This window comes from Bactrocera tryoni, chromosome 3 (genome assembly GCF_016617805.1).
Source record: "Bactrocera tryoni isolate S06 chromosome 3, CSIRO_BtryS06_freeze2, whole genome shotgun sequence".
Taxonomy (NCBI): Eukaryota; Metazoa; Arthropoda; class Insecta; order Diptera; family Tephritidae; genus Bactrocera; species Bactrocera tryoni.
The window spans coordinates 27,382,836-27,410,651 of NC_052501.1; the positions used below are offsets into that span (position 1 = coordinate 27,382,836).

The 27,816-nt window shown below is 40.8% G+C and overlaps 3 protein-coding genes across 9 annotated transcripts; 2 read left to right on the top strand and 1 right to left on the bottom strand.

Moving 5' to 3' along the window:
- Nucleotides 1-1,832: 1,832 nt before the first annotated feature.
- On the top strand, nucleotides 1,833-2,753 carry LOC120771074 (translocon-associated protein subunit delta). The gene is made up of 2 exons (XM_040098888.1): nucleotides 1,833-2,188; nucleotides 2,272-2,753. The coding sequence occupies exons 1-2, from the start codon at nucleotides 1,940-1,942 to the stop codon at nucleotides 2,530-2,532; spliced, it is 510 nt and encodes a 169-aa protein (XP_039954822.1). The 5' UTR covers nucleotides 1,833-1,939; the 3' UTR covers nucleotides 2,533-2,753.
- A 759-nt stretch (nucleotides 2,754-3,512) lies between these two features.
- LOC120770867 (flocculation protein FLO11) lies at nucleotides 3,513-14,486 on the bottom strand. Of its 4 annotated transcripts, none has more exons than XM_040098485.1 (3): nucleotides 12,995-14,486; nucleotides 5,111-5,261; nucleotides 3,513-5,060 (listed from the first exon to the last, which is right to left on the bottom strand). In XM_040098485.1, the coding sequence occupies exons 1-3, from the start codon at nucleotides 13,170-13,172 to the stop codon at nucleotides 3,611-3,613; spliced, it is 1,779 nt and encodes a 592-aa protein (XP_039954419.1). In that variant the 5' UTR covers nucleotides 13,173-14,486; the 3' UTR covers nucleotides 3,513-3,610. The 4 variants fall into 4 exon arrangements, with proteins under 4 accessions (XP_039954419.1, XP_039954420.1, XP_039954422.1 ...); XM_040098486.1 differs by having other exon boundaries at nucleotides 3,513-5,033; nucleotides 12,995-14,484; XM_040098488.1 differs by lacking the exon at nucleotides 12,995-14,486 and adding an exon at nucleotides 7,981-8,255.
- On the top strand, nucleotides 5,575-27,563 carry LOC120770868. Of its 4 annotated transcripts, none has more exons than XM_040098490.1 (5): nucleotides 5,575-5,657; nucleotides 23,974-24,171; nucleotides 25,332-26,071; nucleotides 27,048-27,245; nucleotides 27,375-27,562. In XM_040098490.1, the coding sequence occupies exons 2-5, from the start codon at nucleotides 23,994-23,996 to the stop codon at nucleotides 27,381-27,383; spliced, it is 1,125 nt and encodes a 374-aa protein (XP_039954424.1). In that variant the 5' UTR covers nucleotides 5,575-5,657; nucleotides 23,974-23,993; the 3' UTR covers nucleotides 27,384-27,562. The 4 variants fall into 4 exon arrangements, with proteins under 4 accessions (XP_039954424.1, XP_039954425.1, XP_039954427.1 ...); XM_040098491.1 differs by having other exon boundaries at nucleotides 5,579-5,657; nucleotides 23,977-24,171; XM_040098493.1 differs by lacking the exon at nucleotides 5,575-5,657 and adding an exon at nucleotides 5,688-5,779 and having other exon boundaries at nucleotides 27,375-27,563.
- The last annotated feature ends 253 nt before the right edge of the window (nucleotides 27,564-27,816 follow it).

Here is a 27,816-nt window from a genome sequence, read left to right on the forward strand (position 1 = left end):
TAGTGTCTTCCTTGCAGCAAAGGTACGTAAAGGCAAATCCGCGTCCATTCGCTTGCGAGGCGGCGGGGTTCGGAGCCGCTGTGCGGTTAGCGCAACCCCGACCGCCAGGCGAGGTAGCGAAAAGGCAGCCCCTTCGCCTCCCCAAACCCAGATCGCGAAACGGAAAAGCGGTAAATTACGACACAGGAGCCTCCTAGCTCTAAAAGGCTGAGAGGCCAAATCACCCCACCAAATCAACCCCGGGCGGAGGAGAGACAGCGCAGATATGCGGATGATCTCAAAGGCCTCCAGATGGCTTTGCTGCCTCTTATCTACCCGTCGTTGACGTTGGTGCTGGAGGAACCTAGCGTGCTCCAGGATTTGGAGTTGTATAAATATGTATTATTATAACCAGAGGTAAATTCGAGGATACTCTCTGCGACCTAATACAAAGAGGTTTAAACCTGGCTAAAGGATGGGTTGTGGGGTTGAGATGAACATAAACCCTTCCAATACGACCAACGTCCCGTTCACCAGGCGTAAGTCGCTGCGCGGCCCCAGGAACATTACCCTTGGGAGCAGAGAGACATAGATGACCAACATGGTCAAATATCTTGGTCTCACGCTGGGTTCCACTCTGCGGTAGAAGCAACTTTTTTAACAGTCAAGTATTAATGCATTCTATATTGCTATTCTATGCTGGTCCCACCAATACCCATAGTTGTCTTAATCTCACGATAGGTCACATGACGATCGTTCAATACCTCAATAGCTTCCGGAATAACAAATGATTTTGAACGAACTTTTCGAAATTCATCTTGGAGTGATATACGACCTCGATTGAATTCACTATACCATCGATAAATACTGGTCCTTGATAAAGCTCCACATCGTAGAAAATCGTGAAAAGTTCATCTATGCACTCTTGATGTGATGAATTAATACCCGTCGAAAGTTGTAAAAAATAATCGCGCGAAAATTTATGCGATTTAATTCCATTTTTAACGAGATGAATATTTTAGGTTACTGTAAACAACACAAAAAGCGCTCTTATGCCAAAACGTGCTGAGTATGCATATCATCAAACTGTCAAACTTTACGACAAAATTGTGAGTTTCCCGATTGCAACACTAATGTTGCGAATTCCCGAAATATAAAATGCAACCTACGATATGAAACAGGGTTGGATTTGCAAAAGCAAATTTTAACATATTCGTTTTTCCAAGCATTGGTTAGATTCAATAATTTCTACTACGATAGTTGTAGCATTTTCAGTTTCGTACATGAATGCATTCGTTCTTATTGGTCAATTTCGCAGATTTATCGATTTGCGGTAGCTCACATCACTAATTACAACGAATTAGCAGTTTCAAATAACTTGTGTTTGTGAGCATCGTTTAAATAGTGTGAATTTTTTTCGCAGTGTTTTAATTAAAAACTTTATACGGTAAGTTCTAAATAATAAAGAATAACTTAATATTTAACACATTTGATGTTCCAATGTTTTAAATAAGTTACTTATTTGATACTTAAATTTGTTACACACGAAAAGAGCGTAGAATCTCTTGTGCTGCGCAATGTTTTTTTGCTTTAATAACTATAAAATTAATTTCAAAGTTTTAATAAGTTTTGAAATGTTGTAAAGGTAACGTATGTATATATATATTTGTATTTGCTGTAATTTTGTTTTTTATAATTTAAAATTACGCCTTCCATAATTTTCTAGTTGCATTTCACATGAATTGGCCAGTTGCATTGACTTGGCCGCACTGTTTCGAACGTAACTACGAAAATTTACGATGTGTTTACCGAAGTTTACCGTACAGCACGACGTGGCATGACATTTCTGATATACAATTGTCAAAATTGCTACCAAGTGAAAGCTGTCGTGATCGAATTCAACGTTGTGCTAAGTTCTTTAACAGTGCTTTGTATCAATTTCTAATAAATAACAATTATAATGTCACGTAATTTACTTGCCGTATTCCTTGTTTGCCTCTGCACTGGTGCCGCTTTGGCCACCACCTGCACAAGCCCCAAAGTGAGTGTGACATCCTTCAGCACTCAGGATGCCACAATCCTTACACAAGTGGCGCATGTTGGTGAATTCTCATTGAGTTGTGGAAACAATGCTCAACCCAATTTGTTTGCCGAATTTCCCTGTGGAAAAATTGTACCAGTTGCAAAGATTGGTGATGGCAAATACCAAGTAAGTTTTCCCTATTACAATAACGAGTGGCACGAGATAACTGTCACTTGTGATGTGGCATATTACATTGGTTTTTGTTATAGGTAAGCTGGACACAGGAAATCAAGAAAAGCGGTGGTGGTAATGTTGCTGTACGTTTATTCGATGAGGAAGGTTATGCCAACGTACGAAAGGCGCAACGCGATGGCGACAAAGTGACTAATGTGAAATCGCTTGTTGATATTACTGTAGCTACAAAGAGTGCTTACAAAGGTCCATGGGTGCAAGCTGAGTTGGTAGCCGCTTTGGCTGTTGGTGGTATTGCTTACTTTGCCTTCACCGCTAAGAGCAAGGTGCAAGGTTAGATTTAATGCTGCTTCGAAATGGGAGATTCGATCTCGCTTACTGAGATTTGTAGACTTTGAATGAAATTCATTCAACTTTTTGTGTAAAACTTTCCAACTAGAGATTAAATGTGGATTACTTTTTATACCAACGAGTAAATCTATTAATATTTTCATACATGCTGTAAAATTCTAGCAAAAATTAATAGATATCTATAAAGAAGTGTGAAAATAAACGAAAAGTAAATTTAACTTTTTTGTTTAAAATTATTTAATTTTAATATTGTGACCATTGGGGTTTTCAATGACTTATTGGTTACATTTTGTGAACAACAATATTTTATTGACAATTTGTAGGTTATCAACCGTAATATAATTTCTTCAAATTTGTATACCCTGAACAAATTTTATTAAGTCTGCTTCAATAACTGTTACACACAATAGGAAACGTTGGCGGCTCTCTAAAGTATTTACATACATACATCAGAGTGAGATCGATTTAGCCATTTCGGTTCCTTTCGCACAACAGTCGGGTCTACGTATCCGGAAAGGATCCGGATTTTTATTCGGCCAATGACTGTCAACTTGGCAGAGATAACAACGGCCATGTCGGTTCTTCCATTTGTAAATATGCTTGAAAGTTCCACAGTTTTTGTGATATCAATGAAGACATCAAAAACTCAAGTCCTTGTAGAGATCTATTTTATTTAACTAGATATCCTTATGAAATTTGGCATGGATTATTATCCAAGGTAACGCTACAATGTCCGAAAATATGGTTTAGATTAGATCGCTTTAGCATTTAGCTGTGATAATAATTGATCGGTCAAAATCATAAAAAAATCTATTTTTACCCTTCTTATTTATAAAATGCACCAGTGAGCGTTATTATAGCTTCGGTGTTGCTGAAATTAACGTTTTTTTTTTGTTTTGACCGCAAATTGTACGGTACTTACGTACATACGTTTATCTGTAATATCCATTTGAATTTCTTGAAGCAATTTTGATATTTTTAAAATGAACTTAATTTTATTCTGAGTATCTTTGATAAAATATTTACATTTCACTATTTTATTGAGTTATGTATATTTGTACCCAATTAATTGCCATTCATGGTGCCATCTTCGTCGGATGAAATATCAATCATGCTCTCCACACGTGATGGCGACATCACATAAACGAAGTGCTCTGTTGGTCCACTGTCTGACACTGGATTACTTGGTATAATGGTTGCGCCATCCGGAGGGGAGGGCGATGAATCTATGCTACAAAATTTTCCAGCGTGTGAATCATCGTGTGATGGCATGCCACCACATTCATTTACATTCTCCAGCTCCAATTCAATGTCGCTGACAATACGCATGCAACGCATCTTCGCAAGCGATTGGAATTTGGTTGGCATTGCGCGTACCATACGCGCCAAACTGAGGAAAAATAATGTATTGGCATCTAAGTCGCGATTCGCCTGCAATATTGCTGAAATATCGACCTCAGCACGATCACTTGTTTTGCGCACCTTCGCCGGTGGCGGTTGACCGCAATTATTATTGTTGCTATTATTAAGCGTATTGTTGTTGTTGTTGTTGCTGCTGCTGTTATTCGCCGTTTGTTGTGCTTGTGTTGCACTAAAGCTCAGATTAATCGCTGCTGTTTGTGGCGATGGCTGCACACGACGTATTTTCGATATCAGCGGTGGATTGATGCGTGCCGTAGCGGCGGTAGTCGTTGCGGGTGATGTTATATTATGGAATAAACCAATAGTTGGAGCGCTTAGCTCCTTCTTGAACGTATCTGCCGAGGCAAATAATTGTGGTTCAATAATTAAGCAACCCACACTACTGGCAGCGCTGCTAGCTGGCATCAGTGCGGTTGGTTTTGGTACATTTGCCAGTGGCGGCAACGGAAATATCTGCGCTGGTGGCATATTGGTAGGACCCATAGTTGAGATCGGACCCAAAAGCGGTTTGTTCATCGGCTGTACGGGTGGTAATTGTACAGTTGGCAATGATGGCACTGGCAGCACAAGTGCACCGGCTGTTGCGGTCACTGCTGGCGCACCACTACAATTGTTAGTAAGCGCTGCAACCGAAGCGGCGGCTGCAATATTATTGCTCGGAGCAATGCAATTAATTGCAGCTGAATTGTTGGGCGAAAAAGCAGCTGATGCTGCAGGTACTGAAACCATCGCTGTGATAGGAAAGTGTGCGGGAATCGGATTGTGTGTTGTTGGTACAGCTGTCAGCGTTGTATTTGTTATCGTGCTGCATACAGCTGGTGGAATGGTCGCTACTGTTGTTTGTGACGTTGGCGGTGGCGGCGGTGGTGGTGCTGGCGCTGCTGGTGTTTGTACCGTTGTGCTTGTTGGCATTGTACCTGTGGCATTAAATTTTATATCATCATCCGATGAAGAGTTAGTAGCTGTGGCCTTAGTCAATACTTGAAAACCGAAATCACACTCCGTATCCTCGGTATCCTCATTGGTTTTGTGACTGTTGCTACTATTCGAGTTGCCGTTCGAATGTCTGAAAGAATGGCCAAAGGCCGAAATGCTAAATTGTTGTTAAAACATTGAGGTTGGCGTATTTAATAGCAAGCATACCTGCCGGGTCCCTGATAAGGTTTCAGAAAATCCATATGATCGGCATGGGCCCAATACTGATATTTCTTCGATGTCTTCGTACCGATCCGAAAAGAACGCAAATATTTGGTGTAACTGTCGCGTAGATTTTTCCATTTTCGCTTCGATGCATCTGTGTTAGGTAAATAAATGAGAAACATTTAAATATTTTAATAAACAAAAAATCGATAAATAATAGGTTTAAGTGCTACATTATTACAAATAATGCATAAAAGTAACTACATAGTATGTATGTGCATACATACACACAATAAATCAACATACAAATGTGCTTTATTTGTTTATTGTAAAGAATTTTTGTTTGAATATGCACTTCAACGTAAGTATGTAAATTGTAAACAATTCTCACAAAAGCTTTGCCTGATCAGCAGTTCGTAATTCAACATTTCCGTGCTCTTCCGATCCGGCTCACAGAGTGTTCACTCCGTCGCGTCCGTTCAGTCGTTATTTAGTAGTGAGTGTTTTCGTGTCTTTCGAATTGAAATCAAATTATATCACAGCCAAGGAGGTAAGAATGAATTTTCAGAAGAACAGAATTGAAGAAAAACTCTACTGCAACAATAACAAGTCGTTAAATTTGTGTTTTCAAAAATTTTGTGGAACAAAATTTGCAGCAAAAACGGACAGGAGGTTTGTGTTTACGATTAAAATCTTCTTAGTAGTGCGGAGAATTTGAGCTGCTTACATATGTACATATTTACATTATAAATAATGTAATATTATTTAATAAGCCAAAAAATATATATTTTTACAACAGTGGTCGCATATATAATACTCGAATATCGCATTTTTTCATAAATTTAATTATTAGCGAGAGCCATTATTGTTGCATGAGACTTTGTATGCACTCATACAGTGGTTTATATTTGTATGCAACTCATAACTTGAACTATATTGCAATCTAGCGATAGTTGAGTGCATTCAGAGCGTAATTTTCAATCGTTGGATCGTGGATTCAAAGTAAATATGTGGAAAATTTTTCAATTTCTTTTTTTTTTCATTGTGGTTTAAAAAACTTGATTTAAAAAGTTCTGTAGTTGTTTGTCTTGCTCATCTTGTTAAAATATTTCATTTAATTTTTTACTTTCCATTGTTCGTCTTTTTCTATGATCCACTGTATGCACCATTAAATGTCGTACAATCGTGCAAATCATATAATATTTTAATGAGTTTTATTTGTTTGTGTTTGTGCAAAGCTTTCTATATCACTTACTACTCATACACGGCGAATGTCGGCTTTTGCAACAATTGTTGACATTTCTAGAAATAAGTATATACATTCCCGCATAAAATTTCAATACCCACTCTATCTTCACGCTATGGGTTAATACAAAATCAACACTAGTATTGAATGAAAGGGCTAAGTTCGGGCGCAACCGAACATTTTATACTTTTGGATCTCGCAACAACCAAAGCCAGGGAAATACCTTTAGGCACAAGACGTCAACGAGAGGTTCTGACTCCAAGCAATCGAAAATATCATTATACAAGTATGTAGCATATGGGAGTTGGGAGTTGTGATAGTATCGATCTGATCTTATCTATTTTTGCATAGTAATGAAATGTTCCCTAAGTTTCATAAAGTACCTCGCATACAATGAGCAATCATATGCAGTAAAGTGAGGCGGATGTTCGCAAATCATGATACAATATTAGTTATATAGAGAATAGGCCAAGTTTTCCGCCAATTTTATCCATTTTAGGCGAAAAGTTTCACTTATGAGCAAAATATGCTCTCTCACTTACATTGAGATACATATGGGCCGACATATGCAGTATAAAGTCAACCGAAAGTTCGAATTTTTTTTTTTTACACAGAGATACTATTATCAGAAAAATATCCTCTCTGAATTTCACGTGTATATCTTACACATTGACCGTCAAAAGTCAACTATAGATACTGGAGTCCACATATTCGGTATCTAGGGATTTGAACAGTTTTGATTGGATTTGGTACATTTTTGGTCATAATCTAAATTCTTTAAAAACATTTATTTTGAGGTGCTTAGCACTTTCTCAGACAGTTGCCCACATAAACTTAAACGAATAGTCAAACCTATTATGTTAAAGTGACTCCACTAAGTCCGCTGTATTTTGTGGCTCAAAATTCCAATCAAATTAGTAACCTCACTTTATTTTAGAAGATAAGCGGTGAATTTATTTAATCATCCTTAAAAGCAAGTTAAGACCATTCACACTTTACGAAATGTTGTTGCAACAGCTGTTACTCCACTCGCACTGATAACCTCACTTTTTTTTAGAGGATAAATAATGAATATATTCAAGCAATATTATTTTCTTACTATCTCCGAAATATTTCTCTTATACTGCTGCTTTTTCGAACACAATTGTACCAATGCCCATTTTATTGAGTGATCTAATTGGACATTTTCCGTTATCATAAATATTTTGAAATTATTTTTGAAATAATTTGCAACATTTTTCATTGATTTTAGGCAAAATATACTTTCTTACACCACACATCAAACATTAATACACACACATACATACATAAGTATATAGTATAGTATGGAAACATATGTACATATGTATGTACTCTATCGCCAAAAAAATTCCATACACATGTATGTATGTGTGTGTGTATGTTTCTGCTCATTCACATGTGTGCAGGTAAGCCGTCTGACCAAGCGGGGGTTGCACATGTACGCACACACATACACATGTACACTAACAAAACTTAGAAAAACACCAATTTTTTCACCAAATAAAATTTTTCGCCCACTAATTTGCGAAAGATGTCCAAAGATACACAATTTTTTCAAAAAAAATATTAATTTCTTTTAGTCAAAATTTTAAACGGATTAGCCCACCTCTTATGTGTGTATATATTGCTTTATTTCCTCTGTGTATGTTTTTGTGTTTGACTTTGTTGTTATCACTTCATTTATTGATAAAATATTCCGCGAAAATATTCGCGCTTGCTTGTGTACATTATCAGATGTTTCTTATCACACTTTTCACGCTGTTTTCGCGCTGCCAGAATCCATCTTCTTGCTTCTCTCAGTTATGCAGATACTATATAGGTAAAGTAGCGGTTATATGTGAATGTTGTTGAGCTAACGCGACGACTTGCATTGCTGCTTGTAAGTGCGCGAATGTTTGAAGTCATTAATATTTGTTGGGAAAAAGCGTATATACACTATACGTACGTGTATGTATAAAGGTTTGTATATACATATGTATATGTGGGTATGTGCATATAATGTACGTACATATGTATATTCATACATGACTCTTTCATTTTATGTATGTACAAATTCGTACTCAGGTGTGTATGTATGTATGTGTAAGTGCATTTAAAGAGCGGTGGTTGTTGCACTAGGGTGGTCCGTCCCTATGTGGCAAAATAATCAATGACTACATTTCGAGCAAATTTTGTTAAAATCGTTATATATATTTTTGATTCAGTGTTAGCAGTAAATATACATATGTACATATGTATATATTCCCGTCTCAATCGTTTTAATAAATTATTAGTTATCATTGCATACAGCTGATTTCACAATTGAGTCAAGTATACATTTAGGCGTAAACCATTGCATTGCATATTAATTGGAGCAAGCTAGTATCGGTTTTGGTACTCAAAATTTTTCGTAACTGAATATGATGCTACTATCCTGGTAGTAATGGGTTTAAATCTGAACTTTGTAGGGTGATCTCTTTCGAGGTTCCCTACTTTTTTAAAGAAAAAACACAGAAACTTCAAATGTTATGAGGAATGTTTATTATCATTCGAAAGAAAATTCTTTGGCATTTATTTCTTGAAGATTATCTCTTTCAAATGTAGGCCGCGGTTACGTCTCAAATGGTCCATCCGTTGAGTCCAGTTTTCGATGACTCGTACGAGTATTTCGACTGGTAACTGGCAAATGATACGCGTGATGATTTGCTCCAAGCCCTGAATCGAAGCGAAATTATCCGCATAGACTTTAGACTTCACCTATGTACATATATCCGCAGGAAAAAGTCTAACGGTTATATATCACATAATTTTGGTGGCCAAACGACCGGCCCAAAACGTGAAATTATCTGCTCACTGAAGTGTTCTCTCAATAAATTTTTTGGTTGTTGTGATGTGTGGGAAGTGGCGCCGTCTTGTTGAAACCAAATGTCGCCGAGCTCACGAGCTTCAATTTCAGGCCTAAAATACTCGCCTATCATGGCGCGATGACGGTCACCATTGACGGTTACGTTGTTATGTCGATTTTTGAAGAATTATGAGCCGATGATTCCACCGGCCCACAAACCACACCAAACCGTTGTTTTTTCTGGATGAAACAGCAGCTCTTGAATCTCTTCAGGTTGTTCGTTGTCCTAAATGCGTTCATTTTGCTTGTTTACATACCCATTGAGCCAGAAATGGGCCTCATCGCCGAACAAAATTTAGCTCGAAAACATCGGATCTTTTGGAACTTTTTAAAAACGCATAGAGCGAGGCGATATCGCTTGGGAAAGTCGAGCGGCTTCAGTTCTTGCACAAGCTGTAGTTTGTACGTTTTCAATTTAAGATCTCGACGTAAAATGCGCCAAGTCGTTCCATATGTCCGTCCGAGTTGCTGCGAACGGCGCCGATTCGAGTCTCTAAGACAACGGTATAATCTTTAAATAAATTGTTCAGATCGGACCACTATAGCATAAAGGTATGTAGTGGACATATAAATTGACCGATGCAAATCAACATCTTGCATGGAAACCTTTGAACTTTTGCAAACTGAAGTTGACGCTTTTTTCTTTTCATTACCAAAAATTAGTTTCAAGTGTGCCACTTAAACCCTCTCTGCGCACTTATTGAACAAATAGCCCGCTCACACCAAAAAATTTATGCGAAATAGCTACCGGAACTAAGTTAATTAAATGGTCGTAGAAACTGTAGCACCTTAATGCAGTTCTAAACGCACATATACACCTACTTCCAATGTGTATACATATATGTGTGTGTGTGTGTGTGTGGCTTACACGTTTGTAGTTTGTAGAAACCTGCCCATCACACCCCATGAATCCCCTGCTTGCTGGGCAAAGAACAAAACGCAGTGGTGGTGGCAACACATAAGAACTTGGAGAGTCAAGCCACAGTCAATGAGAGTGCGCAAAATCATGAGTAACGCTTTTGTTATTTAGCTACAGGGTGTTCGAGTGGGTTGCAGTCGCGCTGTACGAATATTTTCATACACAAATTTTTGTCGATATTGCGACGGCGCAACTCGTTTCAAGCGGGCAATTTGTAGGCGAAAGCAAATCGAGTTGAGACGATGTGCGTACATACATATTTATTTTACATATACATATATACATATGTAAATTATATGCATATTTTCATATGGAAAGTATTAGCTTACTTATGCTCATCAAAAAGTCGAGAAGTGGCTGCGGCTATGCAGGAATATTAAACGTGGTGGGGGCGGTCAGTGCGGTTGAGCAACCAAAAGATTATATATGTACATATGTACATACATACATACATATCTATGTACTCATATATGTACATATGCATGTGCGTACATCTACCGTTATAAGTTGATGCCTGTGGGTTGCGTCCAGCAGCGGTCAGCGCCTAGCGGTCAAATGTGTTTCCTTCCTGTGTGGACGGCCTTGTGCGCGCGCGCTCTCGCCCACTATCTAACTCAAACGCATAGAAGCTCTATGCTTAACGCTCTCCGGTCGCTCTTCAAACTAGCAAAAACGCGCTGTTTTTAGCTACGTTCGTTCGCTTTCGGCGAGAACACCCACCCACCCTGCTGCACTGAAGCGGCCAACCGCGCGCTGTTCACCGCTCGCCGTTCGCTTTGCCAACGCTTTCGCATGCACACACACACACACGCATATCCACTTTCATACACATTTGTTTGTATATCGCTACGAATGCTCGCGCAGAGAGCGCGCAAGGCTTGGCGTACGAATTGTTAGCCTACGTTTTGTGCGGTGCTTTAATGTTTCGTTTGTTTTGCTGCAAGCCGCTTGCAGCGCCGCTGCCCGCGCGCTCATCACGGCGCTAGCCATCACCAACGAACCATCGTCGACTGCTGTGACACTCGACTCGTCAGAGGATGTGTCGTTGACGTATATTGGCGCACAAGCACACGTAGCATATACATACAAATACATACATACATATGTATGTAGTTATGTTTGTATGTATTTATGTATATTTATTTCGTGTACATAATGACTTTGTTCTGCCGTGTGTGCTGTCGGGAAAATTCAATATATTTACTTGTGTATATACTGTGGCAGTGGGTAGATCTGGCACATACATGCATGCATGCATATACACACATACAAACATTTCTAGCTACATACATACATATGTATATGTATACTTAGAAAATCCAGCTTACACTTGACTGCGTTTTCAGCTGTATGCAAGCGTATGTTTGCATTTTTGTTGTTGTGTTTTGTTTAAGGAAGAATTGTGGAAAAGGAATACACGTATAAAGAATCCAAGAGGTTGGCTGTAGAATCAGCGAATTTCATTTTCGCTTTTCGCATTTTCTTTACTTCTGGATGTTCGTTATTTATTTAGATTTTGATATTATCGTATTTTTGTTTTTGTATTCGATTTTCGCCTATTTCATTTGTTTGCAATGTATAGATACTTAAGTATGTACATGTGTATATACAGTATTGTGCAAGAATTGGGCATTGAAATTATTTTGTTTTTAACTTTCCTGACACGATAATGTTTATATTTTGTTTTGCGAAAAATAAATTATATTTTGAAGTATATACAGTATTGTGCAAAATATAAGCAATTTGGCTTCGAAAGTACTTTAATTTTAGATTTTTTAACAAGATTATGTTTTTATTTTGTTTTGAGAAAAATAAATTATATTTTGAAGTATGTATATACATATATACAGTATTGTGCAAAATATATGCGATTTGGAAGCGAAATTACTTTGATTTAGCTTTTCTGACAAGATAATGTTTGTTTTTGGTTTTTAGGAAAACATGTTTTAAGTATATACAGTAGTGTGCAAAAATTTGGCATAGCAATTACTTTGATTTTAGCTTTTTTGACAAGATAATATTTTTATTTTGTTTTGAGTAAAATAAATTATATTTTTAAGGTGTTTTCCCAAAAAAAATATTTATAATAAAATATTGTCAACATAAAGCAATTTTGAAGAGAGTAACTATCAAATTGATACAATATTTTACGGTCTTAATCGATAGTTATAAACAAAATTATTGCAAAATTTCAAAAGCTCATACTAAAAATTTTGGAGGTTAAGCCATTAAAAATAAACGTAAGATATTGCTGAAAAATAAGCCAACCGGTTTTCTTCATACTTTTTTTATTATTTATATTTTAGATTTGATTTCAGGTAAAAGTTATAGTCAGGATCTTTTACTCCAATATAGATATCAGAGATAATCATAATAGTCAATTATTTTTGTGTTCTTTACAATATATTGACAATGTCTTTCATTTCGTTTTGTTCTAGCTATATTAGAGCACACTAGCACAATTTATCATAGCTTTAAAAGTTTAATTAAATAAACAAACTTATCTTTGCGTTCACGTTCGAAAATTTTTCAACTCATGCAATGAAAATTTTTTGTATAAATTTCAATATATTTAGAAACTATTTAATTATGAAAAACAATAACTAAATTATGAATTAGAGTAGTATGACATTAAATAATAATAACACAAAAATAAATTTTCAAAAGCGCAAAACCCCTATTTAAATTTTTTCACACGTGAATATTTTGCACAACACTGTAGTTTATTCTACTATATACTATGTACATAAATATATGTATTTGTAAATAAAATGCGTACAAAGACATATGCATGTAAACTTGCATATGAACACCTACCGACAGACAGGCCAATCTCCTCGGCTATTTGCGACCAAACCTTCATTTTCACTTCGACATTTTTATAATCAGGATTGTGTGTATTGTAAACAACATCATACTTCTTAACGATATCAATGAATTCGGTTGTGTTGTCAGATGTCGTGGACGACTCGCTAGCGCCGCGTGGAGTCTTCATTTTGTGTGTGTCAATTAATTTTAACGTTTTTATTTTTATTTTTGTTTCTTTTTTCTTAATTTCACCAAATTTCCTAATGACAACTACAATGCAGTGTTTGTTTTAGCTGCAAGTTTGCGACGTGTTTGTTTTGATTAGCAGCACAGTTGCACTACTTGACATTTGTTGTGTTTATCGAAAAATTTATCGGCGAAAATTCACTTGTTTGCGTTTTTATTTTGCCGGTTAATTGCAAAATATTTTAATTTTGTTTTCTTTTCGTGTTTTTGTTGTTGTTTATTATTTATTAATTGTTTTGATACGCGCCGAAGAGATAATGTGTTGTATGTGAGCGCAGTAAATACAAATATACGCATATGTTTGCACACTTGCTTCCGCGCACCTTCGACACAACTTGCTTTTGGCGTATTATTTGCAATTAGACGTTATTAGCGAGCATACGCACTACAAACATACGCACATGCATATATATACTTAAATATGTTTGTATATACATATGTATGTATTAATGTACATTAAAACGAGCACTCGCGCTCACCGTTGGCTTTGATGATGGTCTTTCACGGCACGCAGACCACAGTCAGCGGGTATCGATTGCCCGACGGTGGCAAGACAGCACAGTAGCAATGCTGCGACTAGTTGACGGACAATGGCAATGGCAACGGCACAGGCAGCGGGGCTTCGCGTACGGCTATAACAGCGCTGATTACGAGCAAGCGAAGCGCATATACATATGTACATAAGTACGTACGTATGAGTAGAGGCAAAATCGCTGTGACGAGGCAGCTGTAGCCGCGCAATAACAAAAGCACTAACCACAACAAGTACAACAACAACAGCGGCAGTGTAGCGCGTTGAGTAGCGCCTTCAATAGCGTTCAGTTGTTAGTGAATAAACACACGCACACCTAAGTGTGTACATATATACAGTGTCTATATGCAGTTGCACATTAACGCCAAACGATCTGCTGCGATATGCATATATAATGTATATATGGATATGTGTATATGCATCTATAGGCGAAACACTGTTTTTTTATAACACTGCCATAAACATATGCACACACACACGCGCGCGTATTTTCTATGATACAAAAACACCGACACAAATATACATATATATTCTACAAACATATGTACGATGTATATAGCCACTTTATACACACACAATAGCCTAGTAGGCGCTGTCGTTTATATGTTTGTATGTATGTACTATGTATGTACCGCACTTGCTGACTGCCAGCGGACTCTGAACGTTGTGTGAATTTATCCGTACCGATGCGACCGCTCCGACAAAAGTTGGACACTTGAATGAGCTGAGCGCACGTACAACCACCGCGCAACGGTTCGACAGACACGAGCAGAGTTGAGACACAGGCAACAGCGCTGTGCACAAAACACACACACACACACGAAAACAAAAACAAAAATTGAAGCAAGCTAAAACAGCCGCACCAGCGACAGCCACAGCAGCAGCGGCGGTGGCGACGGAAACGGCAACAGCGCCAGTGGAAGGCATGCAGCCAAAGCAACTATAACAACAACACCAACGACAACAAGAACAGCGCCAACAACGATGCTTGGCAGTGACGATGACTACGACGACGACAAAAAGGCGGCCGCCAGCAACAACCATCAACGCAAGCCAGCAGCAGCTCCGTACCACCAGTACCAGTACCATCATCAACAGCAGCAGTGGCAGCAGCAACAACACTGCCATTGACAGCGGCAGCGTAAGCAACAAAAGCGTGTTAGTGTGGCAGCGGTGGAAGTGGCGGGCGGTTAAGCAGAGGAGGCAAATACCGATTGTGGAATAGTAGTGGCGTATTGCTAGCAAAGAAAAAACTAAAAAACAAGAACAACAAGAACATGCTGTAGCACTGTAGCAGTCAACAGTCAGTCAGTGGCAGTCAACGGCGGCTAAAAGCAGTGTTGTTGCCGAGGCTGGCGAATAAGCCAATGGTGACGGTGATGATGATGATGATGATGATAATGATGATAACAATGATGATGAGAGTGTTGGCAACGGCACTAACTGCAGCAACACGGCCTTCGCAAATAGCACAGGTGAGACCAGGACAATGACGGGTTATTTTGTGCGCTTATGGTGTTACTGGAACTGCAGGCGACATTGTTGTTGCTGCTAATAGGCAATATTGTAGGCGCAAAGCGCTAAAATCATATACGCACTTTGTTAGTATGAACGATCAGACGTAAGCGGTTAAAGACTAAGTCGTGCAGGCTGGCATGGAAGCGCCTGCAAGCGTTTGAGAACAATTTCCATTGCGACCAACGTACAGAAACTGGTGGTATATACATATATGCGCTGACGTCAAGCAGAAGTAATTGCTGCTATAAAGGATACACATACATACATAAGTATGTATGTACTTATGTGGTATATAGAAAAGAACAACTGCATGCGCAAGCTGTACCGTTGAGAGAAGTGCAACAACAATGCCGCGCACGACAACTTTACTGCGTCGTTATACATTGTGTGCGTCCGCCTCCACAAAATACACGACAAAGCGCGTTCGCACACCCAACCAAGCAAGCAGCCAGCCGACCGGCCACACACCCAACCAAACAGCCAGTCAACCGCCGTCCACACACTCGTGCGCTCATCAACAACGGGCGCTGCACACGGCTGCGACAAAGTTGACGGCGGCGGCGACAACGCGCCGTTGAACATTTATTCGATCGACCGCTAAGGCAAAGCATAACAAGCGACGAATGACGACCCCATCCAATACAGCAGGCAGGCACTAAACTCAGCTAACAACAAATCCAACAACCGACCGACCAACCGAAGCTGGTGCGCGCGCTTTATGGCGCCCCTAACGCTTTTCCTCGGCGTCGCCAATATGCTGCGCTCCCTTTAATGCGTGGCTGTTGGTTATGCGCCAGCTGAAGGCAAAACACAGAGCGCGCCATATAGCCGCAGCTAAGCGACGGATGAGGCGAGGTGAGGCAGGCTGGCTGGCTGTGGCAGCCTGAAAAGTCAGCATGTAGAGTTTCCCCACGTGCCGCCCGCTGTTGGCCGCAGGCTGATGTGTACGGCGCACAATGAGCGCGCACATAAACCATACATACATACGTATGAGCACAGTACGTGTGTGTTGTATGTGTATGTGTGTGTAGTTAGATGTATATGTTCGCATATATTTGCTCGAGTCGCGCAAACTTCGCTTCGTAGCTGTAGTCGTCGTGTTTGTTGTTATGCTTGTGTTGTTGTTGTTGCTATTGTCGCAGCAGTCGTGGTCGTCGTCATCGTCAAACGTCCCCCAACATACAGTATCAACGCCATGGCAGCCAGCGCTACACTTTTCTACTCTTTTGTGTTCTGCGCTCATCGTCACCCCACTCCGCGTCGCGCCAGGCATCACGTCACGCTAAACTACGCCACGCCAAGCCAAGCCATTACACCGCCACACACACACACACATACACAACCATCGCCACTACCACACGCCACAATAGTGCGCGGTGCTGAACAGCGCACAACACACATCCCTCCATGCAGCACTAGCGGCCGAGCCGAAGCGCGTTTGTGCATTTGCCATGATGAGTATGAGTGCTTACATACATACAGACAGACATACATACATACTTACAAACATATATACATACATGCGCGCATTTAGTTTTACGGTTGCCGTATTCGCGCGCCTTTCGCTTCCTACTGCCTGCCTGCCAGCCAGCCGACCGACCAACCGTGCGACCAGGCAGCCGGCCAAACAACCAACTAAGTGACCCTCCAATCGACTGCTTGCTGGCTCAACTTACAATGCGATTCGCGTTGTCGTCGTTGTCGTTGCCGTCCCCGTGGCCAGTGTTGTTGTAGTCATCGTCGTGCAAAAGAGTCGGCCAGCCAGGCGGACATGCAGGCTGGCGCACAGACCGTCAAGGAGGCTAGGCTGTTTGTACTGCTGCGACGGCAATGGCAATGGCTTTAGCTTTAGCTGAGCTGTGGCTGGCTGCCGTTGTTACGACTACTGCTGTTGTGCGCGCGCCATGATATTGCCACCGACGTACGTACGTGTATGTATGTATGTGCGGTGATATGTTTGGTAAAGCACGGCAAGCAGTACGCCGATTCGCGACACACCGGTAAGCTTTGGAGTTTTGCACTGTGTCTGGCCGTTGCTTTGTTATTGTCTCCTTTACTTGCTGGCGCGCAAATAGCGCACCGCAACTGAACGTCGTCTCCATCAGCAAATGACACAACATTGCTCTTGCCCGCTGCATTGCGTTGATATTGAATGCTATGGTCATCACGACGTCCAAACATGCACGTCCACCGCACCCGACAGCGCTGCTTTAGCCAAGCAATTGTTGTCGAAATGAAAATCCAATTTGCGGTAAGCGTGTGCTTAGCTACCGCCTTGTTGCGCTCTCAGCGGCGTGTGAAATGCGGCAACTGACTGTAGGAGTTATTTGCTGCCGTTTCTTGTGCCGCTCAGCGCGCTTAAAAATGCAGGCGATCTTGTTGATATTCGACTTTCGATAGCAGCTCGTTTGCTTTGCCGAAGGATGCACGCGCCGCCTGCGCAAGCGTACTCCATTTTCCTTATTTTGCTTAAATTATACAATCAGTATTTCGTATAAGCCTTAGAAAACTGCGACGCGTAGCATTCAATCCTTGCCGCTTGTGTCTGCTGCGCGCATAACTGCTTTTAGTGCCGCTGATTGAACTTCAAGGCCAGCTCTCTATTGGCTGCGTTAAATTTTCCACTGTGTGCCTGGACTAAGCTACGCGTGCACCAGCGCCTCCGCCTCCGCCTTGCGTGGCTATCCTCACAGCGTTGCGTTGCGCTGCGCTATGTGCGTGATATTTTTAGCCGCCGTAACTGCTGTTGGTTTTCGGCTTTTTTCCTTTTCCTTTTCGACGTACATTTTTTCTTTTCATTTCATTTATTTATTTTTTTCGCTTTTCGCCTGCCATATTCCAACGCATCGTCAATACTCAGCTCGTGTGCTGTTGTCCACTGCGTTGCTGGCGCTCTTGTTGTTATTGTTGTCTACTTCAGCCCGTTCCAACTTATCGCCGCCAACATGGTGTGCTCTAAGCACAAAAACTCGTCATCGTCGTCATCATCGTCCGATATATGTATGCACATACATACATATAAACATAGGCGCGCACACCCGTCGGTATGTAGCTGTGCGCATTCGTGCCGCTCCCAGCGCCCTCTTGTAGGTGCCACGGCGTACACTGTTCGTCGTACGATTCATTTGTTTCGTGTTGTTGGGTTTTTGTTTTTGCACTTGCTGCGCGTTGGTAGCTGCAGTCAGCGCAAATGCCAGCGCCAACGCCATCAGAGTCATCGCCATTGCCATCGTTTGTACGCGAACCATCGCCACCACCACCACACACCACACATTCAACCCACCATCCATCCATCCATCGATTCGTGTGTTGTTCTTGTCGTTGGCCGCCGTACGCCGTACGCGCTCTACGGCGTTTTCAAATCTCCTGCCCTCATCCAATCAGCCATCCGTGCAGCAGCCTCTTCTTATTTCAGTCGCTTCGCGTCGTTCACCTCTCGCGTCTAAGCAACGCGCGTATATACATATGTAAACATACATTTATGTATAACGCGCCGCCTCGCACTTCGGCGCTCTTGCTACAGTCAACCGTTTTGCGCTCCCTCCACCGTGCCCCGCAATATTGTCTTCGCCACCGCACGGCATACCAGCGACGATGCGCGCACGGCAGTGCTCACGCTTGTGCGCACACTTCACCTCTCTGCGTCGCGCTGCCTGCTGACTGCTCGTTGCTTATACTTTGCTGCGCCTGTATATGCGCGCGTGTATGCATGTGTGTGTGTGTTGGCAGTTAATGGCTCCACTATGCTTGCTCATACGTTGAGCTGCGTCGTATTTGCGCTGCCACTGCTTGGATGATAGCGTTTTTGTTTGGCAGTCGCCAAACCGTGCATTCATGTCAGTGTATATATGTGTATATACATATGTACATATAGAAGTATATGTATAGAGGGATGTGTATGTGCGCGCTGTGGCCTGATTGCGCTGCTATTCACAGTTTTTGTGCATTGGCTGCCGCGCGTCACCAAGGCGGACGGCGCCTAGATGTGCATACCGCGCCACCATAAACCCCAGCGCTGAGCTCAACCGTTGCATGTGCATATAAATATACATCTACATACATATATATGCGCTACATTGTAGCTGTAGAGCCGTGTTATCACTCATATATACTATACATATACATATGTATATGTCTATATATTTACATATACATATGTATTCCTAGAAATCACTACCGCCCGCTGTCGCCTTTGTCCTTTCCGCAGCCCCGCGCGGTTGTTGCTTTCCCTATCGGAAATACGCTACCCTGCGCTTACCGCAGTATTTTGTTGTTAGTGTTGTTGCCATAGCTACGACCGCGTAGCGCTTGAAAGTGAGCGAAAACGGTTGTCGGGCGGACCGCCAGTAGCGTTTGGAAAATACCAGCAAAAAGCACAACAGCAACAACGCAAACAAGCCGCGGCGTTTTCAACGAAAATACAACAACAACAAGTGACAAGAAAATTTTTAGCGAGCGCGCGTGGGGAGTCACAACGGCGTAAAGCAAAATCCACTTACAAACGTACAAACATATAAGTATAAGTATGTATGCGTGTGTGCGCGCGCCTACCAACAAAGCAACGGCGCAAAAACGACAGTGAAACACCAACAGCAGTAACAGCGAAAACAGCTCAACGCATACATACACACACACACAAATCCATTCGTGCGAGCACCTCCATATGACCATACACGCATACATACAAACATATCTATCTATATATGTACATATGTAGCCGTATACCTAAGCTGAGTCTGCATGTTACGCCGAATCAACTGACGTTACGACGTGACCGCTATTCGTCGGTCGTACAACGTCCAACGTCCGTCGTCGGTCGTCACTAACATCGTTTGCGCCTTCGTTGCTGTGGCTGCTGTTTTTGTTTTGCCGCCCGTTCGCGTTGTCGTCATCGCCATCGCCGTCGCCATCGTGCGATGGTTAGCTGTGCGGTGGCATGACGCGACAATGATGTTTTTAGCCTGCCTGCCTGCCAGCCAGCCTACCGGTGGCTGCTCGGTCGTTCGGTCTGTCGACTCGTTTGGTGTATATAATTACTGTTGTTGTCGTTGTTATTACTGCGCTGTGTGCTTTTGTTGTGTGCACGTCAAGCGGGCCACTGCCGCCTCAGCCCCAACACGCTTCGCACCGTCGCAGCGCATACACACAATGTTCTGCTATCAGCGTCAGGGCTGCCGCCGACGCTGCTGTCACCGCCGCTGCTTCCTCCCAACCACAAATGCTGGCAGTGTGTACAGTGTACGTGAGTGAAGCCCAGTTGTACCAGCGGCCACCCTTCCACTCAACACGCTCATCGGCACTGTGGCGCGCCGTACACTGCTTATTTTTGTTGTTGTTGTAGCGCGCTATGCTGCAGCTAATGTCACCGCTTTTGTTATTCCTGTTGTTTTTGCCACAGTTGCTGTTGCTGTTGTTGGTGTTGTTTTCCTGTTTTTTTTTCATGCTTTAGCTCAAATGGCGAACGGTCGCTCGCACGTCGTTCGTTCGCTTGCAGCGTTTCTGCGTGTTTCTTCTTCATTTGTATTTGCTTTGGTTTTGTTTTTGTTGGTGTTGGTGTTTTTGCTTTTGCCACCAATCGATAAAAGTGAAACGTAGCGCGCCCGGAAAGGGGGTGCAGATGTTTGGTTGCTGTTCGGCGGTAGGACGATGACAACACAAGCCGTCGCAGCCGCAACAACAACAACACCGAACACAACAGCAATGTCAAACGGTAACGATTCTATTGATGTTCTGGGCGTTGGGCGCTGTTGGCTGACGTTCACGTTGACGAAGTGCACAGCGAACGGCAGCAAAGAGCGAAGAGCGCGCACAAATAGCGACTGGCCTGGCCTGGCCGGGCGTTTGTCGTTAGTGTTGTTGGCGCTGAGCGTTAGCCAGCAATGCTTACAAAGCATACATATTTGCGGTACATATATATGTATATGCACACATATACAAATATATATACATATATATACACTTTCGTAATCTCTTAGTTTTGTATACATATGCTTTTGTGTGTGGGCGTTTGTGCGGTGGGCGGCGGACAGCTCGCCTGTGGAGGGCGAGAGCCGCGTGTGTACACACATGTAGCGCACAATCATAGATACAATCACACCTGCATTGCCACATACACTTACATATAGTAGGTGTACATAAAAGCGAAAACTAAGAATGTATTGTACATACATACATATATGTATAGTGCATAGTTCGTCAGGCGCTGAGCTGAACCAGGTACTCTAGGACGATTTGCGAACTCGATATCTACTTATATCTACTATATATTTATATGTATGTAAATATATATGTATCTCCATATACATGCATACATATAAGGAAAATACAGACATACATACACATATAAGATTTACATATGTGTTAAAATTATACATAAGTCTACTTGTTAGCGTTCCGAGGATCTTAGGATGCCAAGCGATCTGAGCTCCTGATCGTTAACTCCGCAACTGGTCTCTCTTCTGCTTTTTTTCAAGCAGAGTCAGCTAAAATTACATTAAAATCATCTTCCAATGAGATATACACTGCGCGCCATCAGATTAGCGCCCACTAATCATGCTGGTGGTGAACGAGGGCAAGACGAAATATCTCCTGTCATCAAACAAACAGTCGTCGCACTCGCGACTTGGCTTCAACGTCACTGTTGACAGTCATAACTTCGAAGTCGTAGATAATTTCGTCTATCATGGAGCCAGCATTAACACCGACAAGAACGTCGGCATCGAAATTCAACGCAGAATAACTCTTGCTAACACGTGTTACTTCGGACTTAATAGGCAGTTGAGAAGTAATGTCCTCCCTCAACGAACAAAGACCAATATCTATAAGTCACTCATCATCCCCGTCCTGCTATATGGTGCAGAGGCATGAAAAATAACAACATCTGATGAGTCAGCGTTACGAGTTTTCGAGGGAAAGGTTTTCCGGAAGATTTATGGTCCTTTGCGCATTCGCAACGGCGAGTACCGCAGTCATTGGAACGATGAGCTGTGCGAAATAAACGACGACATTAACATAGTTCAGTGAAATAAGAGACAGCGGCTATGCCGGCTAGTCCATGTCGTCCGAATGGATGAAAACACTCCAGTTCTGAGAGTATTCGGCGCTGTACCCGCCGGGGGAAGCAGAGAAAAAGGAATACCTCCACTCCGCTGGGGAGATTAGGTGGAGAAAGACCTGGCTGCATTTGGAATCTCCAATTGGCGCCAAACAGCGAAAACGAAGATCGACTGACGCGCTGTTGTGAACTCAGTTATAACAGCGTTTGCAGTGTCAATTTGACATTAAAGCATAAGAATCGATTAGTTTATTCTTAATATATACATATACTATATGTATATTGCTTACCACCCTCGTTATTGTAGCTTCAGCAGTTTGGGAGATGTTGTATCAATAAATATATGTACCAAGTTTTAACAATATATCTCAGCTTATAAGACGGATTACAACTCGTCTGGTCATCCCGATTTATAAAGGGTGATCCATTTCGTGGTTCACAACTTTTTTCTTTGGCATTTATTTTTTGAAGATTATCTCTGTCAAATGTCTCCCGCGGCTACGTCTCAGATGATCCATCCACTGAATCCAATTTTCGATCACTCGTTCGGCCATTTCGACTATTCAATGGCGAATGACAAGCGTGATGTTTTACGTCAAGGTCTCAATCGAAGCGGGATTGTCCGCATAGACTTTAGACTTTACACATCCTACAGGAAAAAGTCTAACGGTGTGATTGCACATGATCTTGGTGGCCAATCAATGGCTGAAAACGTAAAATTATCTACTCACTGAGGTGTTCTCTCAATAAATGCATTGATTGGTACGAAGTGTGGAAAGTGGCGCATTCTTATTGAAACCAGAAATTGCCGAGATCAATAGCTCCTATTTCAGGCATCAAATAGTCTGCTATCATGGTGAAATAATGGTCGCCATTGACCGTGACGTTCTCACCGGCATGAAGAAAATCCATATTTCTTTCAACGGCCCACAAACCACACCAAACTGTGATTTTTTCTGAATGAAATGGCAGCTCTTGAATCTCTTCAGATTGCTCTCTTGCTTGTTTACATACCCATTGAGTCAGAAATGTGCCTCATCGCTGAACATAATTTGGTTCAAAAACGTCAGATCTGATTGGAACTTTTCAAGCGTCCATAGAGCGAAGTGATGTCGCTGGAGAAAGTCGAGCGGCTTCAGTTCTTGCACAAGCTGTATTTTTTACGCTTTCAATTCAAGATCAAGTCATTCAGTCCGAGTTGCTGCGAACGGCGGCGAATCGACTCTCAACGGTCTTCGTGTTCACTCTCAGCTACGGCTGCTATATTTTCTTCACTGAATGCTGGGCCTCAAGATGAGTGATGGTGTTGCGAATAGCACGCCCAGTAGACCAATTATGTTAACCACCAGTAAAGCGAAACGCGCGAAACACATTCTTTATAGAACGTGAATTTTCGCAATAAAGTTAAACGTTGTTCAGGCGCAAGTCTTTCCATGATGATGCCAAACAATACTGAACAAAAATAACAGGACAGCTTGAAACGACTCACACGTGATCTGTCAAAATAAGCTATTGAAAAAAGTACCCCTACTTGGATAACCCGTTATATAGGCTTTGAGAATAAACATTACTATGTAAGGTTAAACTTATTCCCGTTTAGAATTTCTCTAATTTTTCTTTTCTTTTGTTCTTTTTCAGAAAAAATTGACAGCAAAATCATGGCACCGTGTTTTTATGAGACATGCCTGCAGTTTATAGCAAATAAAATAACCATACGTGATGAGGATAGAGAGGTGTACTTGAAAGATTTCGACATTATACGAGATTATATCTTGAATGGCATGTGTGAAGTGGACAATGTTTTTAAAACGCTCTATAAAGGACCAAGCTTATTTGGTAAGATAGTTTAAAAACTGCAGCAAGCATTCATACATACATATGTATGTATATACACAACTGTGTCGAGACGTACACGTACACAACGTGAGACCCACTAAATTCTATTTCTTCCCAAATTAAATCATCGTGATTTCTTAATATGCATCATCACATCAAGGTACTCAGCAGGGAACTTAAATTCTTTAGCATTGCCACAATTTGTGGTTTACTAATAGAGGTGTGACAGTAAGTGTTTGTCGGTTGTCAAATGACAAACCTGTGTGAGTGTCTCTGGTATGTTCTTTTCTACTTGTCTCTATCCTTTTGAACTGCTTTAATCTGCACGGATCAACCAAGTGTACGATATCTTTACGACGTATATCTCAATAATAGTTTACGAAGCTCGAACCAAGCCATTCGTGAGTGACTGCAATCAGTACTGATAATTGTACTTAGGAACCTTTAGGTATTACATATTATGTAATAAGAATGTACGATACGAAGAGCAACGCAACTCTTCTCCTTCCCTATTGGCTTAGACACCGCTTACGCGGTTATAGCCCGAGTCGTTCTTCCTATTCGCTCAGAGATTCCAAGTGTACCCAGGTCCTTCTCCACCTGGTCCTTGCAATTGAGTGGTGGTCTTCCTCTTTCTCTGCTTCACCCTCTCATAGCTGGCGTATTTTCATCCATTCGGACGAGATTCACTGTACTCTGTCAATGTCGTCGTATATCTCCTACAGCTCATCATTCCATCGACTGCGGTTAACGCTGTTGCCAATGCGCAAAGGACCATAAATCTGCCGCAGAACCTTTCTTTCGAAAAGTCGTAACGCCGACTAATCAGATGTTGTCATCGTCCATGCCTCCGCACCATATAGCAGGAGGGGAATGAAGAGGGACTTAAAGAGTTAGCGTCTTGGACTTAACTTTTCAATTACCTACTCAGTCTGAAGTAGCACGTGTTGGCAAGAGTTATTCTGTGATGGATTTTGAGGCTGACGTTGTTATTGGTATTAATGCTGGTTTCAAGATAGACGAAATTATCTATGACTTCGAAGTTTTACTTTTTTCAGAGTACCGTAAAAACTATATTTATTTTTTACCGACACTAATGTACATCCTTATAACTATATATGAATATACTATATTGTTTGTGTATGTATTTATGTCTGTAGGTAGCTACTCAAATAATGTGCGTATCAAGTATCCCAGCGAATTCGATGTAATATTCAAACTGAGTATACCTTATTCATCATATATTAATGTGGAGGAGGATGAAGATCGTCCCGGTTTTGTCAACTTAGATTTTGAAGAGCTTATGGACGAGCTCTACAATTGTAACGGTTATAATGATGTATATAATCGCATGTTTGACCTTGTTGATCGGAATAACCAATACCTAAATCGTTCGAAGCTGCAAACCTGGCTTAAAGGTGTTATGGAAGATTGTTTGGATGAAAATGGATATCGTGTGCGCGGCAATTGGGGTGATATATATACATTGATATATACAAAACGTGGACTAGCACATACAATATATGCTAAATGTGCTAGACGCACAATTTCGATTGATTTTGTGCCGGGTATCTGCTTCGGCACTGCTGACTGGATTGACGTCAGATATGGTCAAAAATTCAGGTATAAATGTGAACAATGGTACGCCGTTCCGAAGCCAACACCTGGCCCATATGAGACGCGTTGTTATGCCTTTATGATATGTAATCCCAAAGTGGAGCACGATCTTTTATTGGGAAATCAGAATTTGAAAGTAGTCTTTCGTCTCTTAAAATCGTTACGTAATGCATACGGCATGCGTTGTTTAAAGAGTTACTTTATAACGACCACTTTTCTATGGGAAATCGAAATACAGAGTAGGAATTTCTGGAACAACCCATTACATATTATACTTGAACATGTAAGTACAAGAGTGTTTTTTATGATCTTATATTCGCTAAGTAATCTTATATTTACATAAAATTTGTAAAGTATACAATGGACAAAAAGTTTAATGAAAATATGAGAACGGTCCGTTGGGTAGTTAAACTACGTAAGGTGGTCTTAGTGGAAGAGCACTTTTTTCTTGGTCAAATAAGACCGTTTTTTCTCCAAATCGTCGTCATATTGGCATAGTGGAAATCTGTTAACGTTATGTCCTTTTCCATTTAGTCGATGTAGATCACCGCAAATCGCTTGAGTTCCGTAGAGCGCAGGTTCAGTCGTTTGGAAAGTCTTCCACTGTTTTGGAGTAGGATCGGCGAGGCTAGTTCACTATTTCAAGTGTTCTTTGGTCTCTGATGAGTACCAGCCGATCCCTGTTTTCTCAACGGTCAGGGAAGAATACAGAAATACCTTCTGATTGCGCTTAAATACCATCAAACACTGCTCACGTTTGAGCATGTTGTCCATAATAAGCAAACTTGACTCCCAACGCGCCGAGAACTTCCGCTTGCCCAATACATATTTTGTACAGTATATGAGCCATTCGGTCTTTTGACATGCCTACTGTCGCACCTTGAATCGGCGGTTTTCTAATAACATGCCGTGGTTTTATCTCACATTGATTTCTCTGTATAAAACGCTATTTAAGTTTACGAAAATTCTAAAAACAAGGATCAAATCATATTTAACTTACTCATATTTATTGTTCTTAAATCTCTACGTCCATCTTGCTCACGCACGCGGTTAAAAGTCGGATCGAGCTGAAGGTATTTCAGGCAAACCTCACAGTAAAAGTAAAAAAAGCAATAAATTCCGAATGGTAGTACTACTTTTGCCACCACTGTATATACACGATTGTTTTGTCACACAGTTGCTTTGCAAATCAGTTATTATATATACCATATAAATATACATATGTAGATATATAATTAATAAGGTACGTTCGTATGCAGATGCTTGAAACTTTGGCCAGTGACTTTGAAGATGAATGGTTGCCATTCTTTTGGAACAAAGAACTTAATCTCTTGGATAACTTAAACCAAGATGATATAGAAAATTGTGCCTATAAACTACGAAAAGCCTATAATACGTTAAGACAATATAAATTCGAACCTAATCTTACCTACAAGCGCTGTCTAACTCATTTCGAGGTAATATTTTACACTACATTAATTTATTATAATCAGATTTAATGTACATATGTATGTATAGCCACATCGTGTCCGCATCTCTTAATATATTTATGTATGTTTCCATGTTGTTTTTTTCTCTTTCTGTAGGTTCCATAATTTATGGTTTTGCCAAGTTGGAGTCTATCTAAGATGACAAAGATATCCTTAATTCTGATACTAAATAACTTAGCATATACATACATACATATATGAATATTCGTATGCATTTATCTACATAAATATGTTTATATCATATGTTTGAAAACTTGAATTATTCTTTGAAATAAAATAAATATTTTATAAAAAAAATTGCATAACATTTTATCTGCGTTCTTGGATGGGAGAAACTTTATAACAATTGATGTTACATAACCTTAAAATCATAACATATACATACATATATACTATAAAAATGGTAAGCTTATTTAATCTCTTTCCAAAAGCGCTATCATGTATTTAAACTTCAATAAAGAAATTTAAATAGTCATAACCACACACGGACCTTAACTTACACCTTAATTTCAAATCAAACAGAAAAATATAAAAACAT